At 45.4% G+C, this 7009-nt stretch overlaps 1 protein-coding gene across 3 annotated transcripts in view; it reads left to right on the top strand.

Annotated features, from left to right (window-relative positions):
* The first annotated feature begins 4032 nt into the window (after window positions 1–4032).
* The window catches only part of GALC (galactosylceramidase), a 59636-nt gene continuing 56659 nt past the window's right edge, over window positions 4033–7009 (top strand). Inside the window, exon 1 of one of the 3 annotated variants that reach the window (XM_029239517.1) lies at window positions 4033–4227. In XM_029239517.1, the coding sequence (XP_029095350.1) occupies window positions 4033–4227 (195 nt within the window). Of the gene's footprint in view, window positions 4228–4333; window positions 4463–7009 lie in introns of those variants that run through there. The other 2 variants (XM_029239515.1, XM_029239516.1) reach the window with 2 other exon arrangements.

Here is a 7009-nt window from a genome sequence, read left to right as displayed (position 1 = left end):
CAGGGTTCTCAGCTGCAGACAACAGCACCGTCTTTGGCTAACCTGAGCAAAAATGAAAGACTTAGAAAGAAATCAAGATAAGGCACAGAATTGCTGCTGAGGCTGCAGAACCCGTCTTGTGAAATGGGCTAGGGCCAAAGGACTAGAAAGGCAGCCCAGGTCATCCTGCCTGAGCAATAGGTTAGGATGGCACTTCTCACCCTACTGCTCCTGGCACTTGAAGCCCATCTGGTGGAGCCTCTATGCCACCACCTCCTCTGCACTCTGACACTGCTCCAGGGTGCTTTCTCAGCTGTCCATACATCTAATCACTCTTCCAAGATCAAAGTCACAGGTTTGGGGAACTGACTGAGGGAGCTGGGTCACTGGGGCTCTAGAGCCCATGCTGCTGGGGGTGAGAAAAGGGAGGATGTGGCGCCTTAACTCCTGAAAGAGGTGGAATCTGCCTCCCACCAAGACTCGCATGAGGGGAATCAGCCACACGGGACATGGATTTGGATGAGTGTAGACAACAAAAACAGAAAAAAAATTCAGACCAGTACAAAGACAGGAAGAATCCTTTTCCTCAGGACTGTCTTAGTTTTGTGGAGAGCAATAAACTCAAGAGCTACACTATAGTTAATCTGTATTCTATTTATGTTATTATTTGTATAATAAACCCTTTTATAGCATGCAGTATGATTATATATATATAAATATAAATATGGTGGTCACTCTTCTAAATGTTTCATAAATATTAATTCTGCTAACCTTCATATCAACTTCTCTATCATCATCTCTATTTATGGATGGTTAAACTGAAGCCCAAAGAAGTAAAGTAACTTGGCCAAAATCACACAGCTAGTAGGTGGTAGGAGAGATTTGAAGCTATGTAGTCTGGGGCTCCAGGGCTGATCGTTTAACTACTATACCACACTGCTCCTTACTACAGCAATTTTTATCTGTAGTTATGCCTAAGAAGATGTTTAGTAAGCAATATATAATTTATTCCGTTATGTGGGTTCTGTCCTTTGAACCATTTTTACTGTCTTTATATATAAAGCCCTAAGTTTACAGAGAGAAGTCTGAGTAGCGGGTGATGTAATTAACAACTGCAGTCAAGCAACTTACCTACAAGTTGTAAAGATCAGATAAATGACAGATGTTACAGGATAGTTCATGATAAGAAAATACTTCATACTTTTGGCCCCAGAGGATTCTTACTTTAAGAAATGTTTCCAACTTCTTTTATAAATAATTCTTTTTTCTTAACCCCTTATATGATTTTTCAGTGATTTTCTAAAAATCAAACTTTTATTTTGTTGTGTCAAGATATTGAGTCCTATCCAGACCCCTGGTTATACAGGAATTTACTCATGTTTTCTAATAGAACTTGTAAGCTTTCATTTACTTACATTTAGAGCTTTATCCATTTGGCGGTTATACTTATGTGTGGTGTGAGGTATAGATCTAAAATTTGATCTTTTCCCAAATAGTTATCCAGTTGTCCCAATATCATGTTTTAAAAAGCCCATCCTCTTCCAGTGATTTAAGACACCATCACCACAGTGATTTCTGTTTCTTTAAGTTCAACTTAACTAATATATATATATATATTGAGTACACACCATGGGTTGGACACTGCACTTAAGAAGTACAAAGAAGAAGACTTGGCCTCTGGCCTTGAACTTGTGGCAGCCTAATTCAGACTTCTAAAAGTAAAGCCATTTCTTAAAGTGAGACAACAGACTTTATCAATAACGTTTCATTAAAAGGCAAGATCGCTCACTTTTCTCAAGACCATCTGATTTTGATCACTTCAGAAAACTGAGAAATTTGCTGTGGCTGAAGTACAGCTGTGATACTCAGAAACGTTGCTTATTTAAGAGAAAAACTGTCCTTACTTTTTAAACTCATCTGACTTTTGAGAACTGAGAAACGCTTCTTTCCTACTGTCTGGTGTATATCAGGGACCCTGAAACCACAGAAGAAAGGGAAGCCGAACACACAATCACTTGTCTGATAACGGCCGTTTCCCTTTATCTCATGTCTTGAGCACATCTGAGTGCCGTGCCGAGCAGTTCAAGGATCTCTATTTCTCAGCTTGTATTTACTGCTTTTTTATTAGAAACTTTTTTTTTTTTTTTTTTTTCCCGGTACGCAGGCCTCTCACTGTTGTGGCCTCTTCCGTTGCGGAGCACAGGCTCCGGACACACAGGCTCAGCGGCCATGGCTCATGGGCCTAGCCGCTCTGCGGCATGTGGGATCTTCCTGGACCGGGGCACGAACCCGTGTTCCCTGCATCGGTAGGCGGACTCTCAACCACTGCGCCACCAGGGAAGCCCTATTAGAAACTTTCTCGTCTAATGGTTTCCTGAGCGTAGATTAGAAATTTGCAACAAGAGACATTTTCCCTGGTAAGGAATTACTTTGGTTATGAACTAATGGGAACTAGTGGTACATATTTACTGTTAAATATTCTGTTTCCTCTTTTACAAATATCACACATTGCACAAATATTTGTGGTGTGCCTTCCAAATACAAGGTGCAACAGTGTGTTACAGAATGACATATGCTGGGTTCTGGTTTCAACTTCCCAGTTTCGCTTGTATGGTATTTTTTCCTCTATTTTCTTCTAGTTACATGATTATGCAGATGTTACATGCATATCCCAGATATAAAATCTCAGGGTTGGTAGGAAGCTTAGCAGTTACTTGATTTATCAGCCACGTCTTGCATCCACTGGTGCTCCGCTCATGTTTAAAATTTTATTAGAACAGATGGATCAGAGTGAGTTCAGAGAAGGTACGTCTATGGAACTTGACTAGTTACTGACTTGAATCACAGAATGGTGATTGTAAGGAAGGTAGTTCAGATAAGTGCTGTATGGGGAAAAGAAGAAATGGAAGAAAACAAGCGGCCAATATACAGGGAACTATATAATTTATCATACAAGCCAGAACATTTTTGAGGGTGAAAGGGATACTATTAATAATTATGTTAGGACAATAGACACAAGCTGGGACTGTCCTTGGTAAATCATAATAGATCTATAGTAATTTAGGAAGATGGAAAGAGTAAGCATACTGTCCATTAAGAACCTAGAGATATCATAAGGGCCTGACGAGTGTGCTTACGGGACTGCCCAGATAAATTTTTCCTCCTGGTATAATCGTTGTCTTGACACTTAAATTTACGTTTGCAGTTAAGGGGCAAAACAATCAGATCTGGGGATCAGAGATGCTTTCTCTGCAGCCTCTCAATAGTCTCTTCAATTTGTTTCAATACCAAGGAAATCAGAAATCTCAGACCAATGCCGGATGTGGCAGGAATCCCAGGACAATCCACAACTTCCCTGCCAATTTAGGGTTATCTGCCTGGAACCATTTCAACTGGCAGCGGCAAGTACCTTATGAAGCAACCAGGATGAAGTTGTTACCAGGATGAAGTTGTTACCAGGATGAAGATCCATGTCAGCTAAGGCTTGCTAAGTGTGTCACGCATTCAGCTAAGATTTACTGCCTGTCTGTTGCCTTACTCGTATTTCATTTAATCATATGTCCCCATGCGGCTGCTCTTCTTGCTTCATCTTACGTAAGAGGAGACTCAGGCTCATAAAGCTAAGTGACTCCACCAAGGTGACAGCCGAACAGGGACTAGGATAGAGACTCAAGCCTGCTCCTCTTTCTCGTTCTGCCACGTACTGGCAGGTGGCAGAAGCGCCCGGAGACGTTCGGGGAGGTCCATAGTAGGCCACGCACTGCCCTGCTCCCTTGGCCTTGGACATCCACCTCCCCTTCGATAAAGTGCTCCAGTGGGTGAAGCCGAAGGAGAGGCAGCGAACGGATACACGCGAAGGCTTAACACGGACCGTGAACTTGGGCCGAGTAGGAAAGGCTCGCTCCGCCCTCCCCCAACATTACGGCGGCTGCGTCAACGAGCTGCGGCCCACACTCAACATGGCGGCGGCGGCGCCAGCGGCCTCCTGCCCTTCTCCATCATGGCGGCAACCGGACCCGCCTCCGCGCGCGCCGGAGTCATGTGACCCACACAATGGCTGAGCACCTACTCCAGGCTTCCCGGCAACGCCAAGTGAAAGCCATGACGGCCGCCGCGGGTTCGGCGGGCCAAGCCGCGGTGCCCCTGCTGCTGTGCGCGCTGCTGGCGCCCGGCAGCGCGTACGTGCTCGACGACTCCGATGGGCTGGGCCGGGAGTTCGACGGCATCGGAGCTGTCAGCGGCGGCGGGGTGAGCAGCGGGGGGTGGGACGCACGGGTGGCGTCAGGGCACAGCTCCGTCTCGCCCCACAAGCCCCCGCGGCGTAGCCCAGCGTTTCGACGCTCTCCCGTTGCGGCCCGGCTCCCGGCGGGCGCCCTTCGCCTGGCTGTCCAGACCCGCCGGCCGCGGGGCTGGAACCTGCGTTTGCTGGTTTAAAATGAACCTGTAGAGCCAGTTAGATTTAACAGATCCGGGGGTCCACCGAGTAAGTGACAGGTCTAGATAGTGACAAGGCTGGAGCTCAAACCCTTCCTTTCTCTGGGCAACGGGGCCTGTGTGTGTGTGTGTGTGGGGTCTCTTCGCCTTGGAGAGGGCACTCTGGGAGGGTCGCTCCAGAGACGGCCAGGGAGCCGAGGAGCATCCGTCTGCTGAAGAGGATGCCCCAGTGGGATGCTTTGGCTGTGCCTCTTCTTTTTTAGGGAGGGGGTTCGGGAGTCCTGGACCAGTACTGCAGGATGCGGTTGGGCTCTTTCAAAGGGTCAAGTACCGAATAAGTTTTTTTTTTTTTTTTGCGGTACGCGGGCCTCTCACTGTTGTGGTCTCTCCCGTTGCGGAGCACAGGCTCCGGACACGCAGGCTCAGCGGCCATGGCTCACGGGCCCAGCCGCTCCGCCGCATGTGGGATCTTCCCGGACCGGGGCACGAACCCGCGTCCCCTGTATCGGCAGGCGGACTCTCAACCATGGCGCCACCAGGGAAGCCCCCGGATAAGTTTTTGTTTGGAGGCACAGCAGGTATCTCAAGGCCTCTTTAGGAAGGTGAGAGGCTAGAAACTGTCTGGGACTTTTTTTTTTCTTTTTCTAATGGCAGAGGCTACACCAGTGTCAACTGATAGTTTAGGATTGTTTACTGTTGGAGGATTGTTTTCCGCTGGGATGGCAAAGGCCTAAGGGGGTGAGTTGCCCTCTGGAAGGGGCAGTGCCTCACTGGTGGCTATTTATGTGTGTGAGGAGAGGGAAACGATGGGTCACCAGTCAAGATAGTGACTCACCACCGTTAAGATGCATAAGAATCACCTGGTCGTTTGTTTCCATGCAGACTCTGGCCTCCCCGCCAGCTCCCATTCTGACTTTACAGTTCTGGAGTGGGGCCTGAGAATCTGGTTTTTAACAAATGCGCCAGTGCCTTCTCATACTAAATGTTGAGAGAACTATTTTCCTGATTCAAGGGTCTCTGGAGCAAGCGGTTTTTTGTTTTTTAAATAAAATTTTAATTTAAAGATAGTTTCTGATTTACAGAAACGTTGCCAAGACAATACAGAGTTCTCATATACCCTGTAGCCAGTTTTCTCCTGTTATCAGCATCCCACATTAGTACGGGACATTTGTCCCAACCAATATTAATTACGTTAATGAAAGTCTGTACTTCCTTTCATATTTCCTTAGTTGTTACCTAATGCTCTTTTTCGGTTTCAGGATCCTATCCAGGATACTAATTGCATTTAATTGGCATGTCTTTTTAGTCTTTTTTAGGCTGTGTCACTTGGGATAAGTTTGTATTATCTGGGCATTTTAAAATACTTACGTTAAGGGAGACATGAGGGCCATTCCAGCTTAATGCAACATTTGTGTGGGCACAGCTGGTAATTTCCTTAGTTCCCTAGTCATGCTGATGGGTGGCTCCTAGGCCTGGGAGCTTGCCACAGTAGCTTGATTGTTCTTGGCTCCTAACAATTTACTTAGTCCTGTCTCATGCTCTTTGTAACCATTGTCTTGTCTTTGTTTTATCCCCTTGTGTTTATAGCTTTTGGGTCCATGGGGTTTATGGTGGCAGATCTTTGGGTGAGAGGGATTTTCTTTTTTGTACCCTAGATCATAGCTAAAACTGATTTTATTTGAAAATGGTAAGGCAGAATTCTTGAATTGGTTGAATGGGTTGTTTGTTGGGTTGAGTCAGATTGGTGCTTGTATCCTTAGATGCAATTCAGAACCAGCTTGAATGCTTGCTTGCTGGGTGGATGTTTTGGGCTGGTCTCAGCCTATTGATAACCAGTGCTGTGGAGGGACTGGTCCTTGTGCTTCTTTTTATTCTTTTTTTTTTTTTTTAACGTTTTTATTGGAGTATAACTGCTTTACAATGGTGTGTTAGTTTCTGCTTTATAACAAAATGAATCAGTTATACATATACATATATCCCCATATCTCTTCCCTCTTGCATCTCCCTCCCACCCTCCCTCCCTATCCCACCCTCCCTCCCTATCCCACCCCTCTAGCTGTTCACAAAGTACCAAGCTGATCTCCCTGTGCTATGTGGCTACTTCCCATTAGCTATATATTTTACATTTGATAGTATATATATGTCCATGCCACTCTCTCACTTTGTCCCAGTTTACCCTTCCCCTTCCCCATGTCCTCAAGTCCATTCTCTAGTAGGTCTGTGTCTTTATTCCTGTCTTGCACCTAGATTCTTCATGACTATTTTTTTTTTTTTAGATTGCATATATATGTGTTAGCATGTGGTATTTGTTTTCTCTTTCTGACTTACTTCACTCTGTATGACAGACTCTAGGTCCATCCACCTCACTACAAATAACTCAATTTTGTTCCTTTTTATGGCTAATATTCCATTGTATATATGTTCCACATCTTCTTTATCCATTCATCTGTTGATGGACACTTAGGTTGCTTCCATGTCCTGGCTATTGTAAATAGAGCTGCAATGAACATTGTGGTACATGACTCTTTTTGAATTATGGTTTTCTCAGGGTATATGCCCAGTAGTGGGATTGCTGGGTCGTATGGTAGTTCTATTT

The sequence above is a fragment of the Monodon monoceros genome, unplaced genomic scaffold, assembly GCF_005190385.1.
Source record: "Monodon monoceros isolate NGI ecotype Baffin Bay Population unplaced genomic scaffold, NGI_Narwhal_1 Super_Scaffold_21, whole genome shotgun sequence".
NCBI lineage: Eukaryota > Metazoa > Chordata > Mammalia > Artiodactyla > Monodontidae > Monodon > Monodon monoceros.
This window is presented reverse-complemented; position numbering and strand designations above follow the sequence as displayed.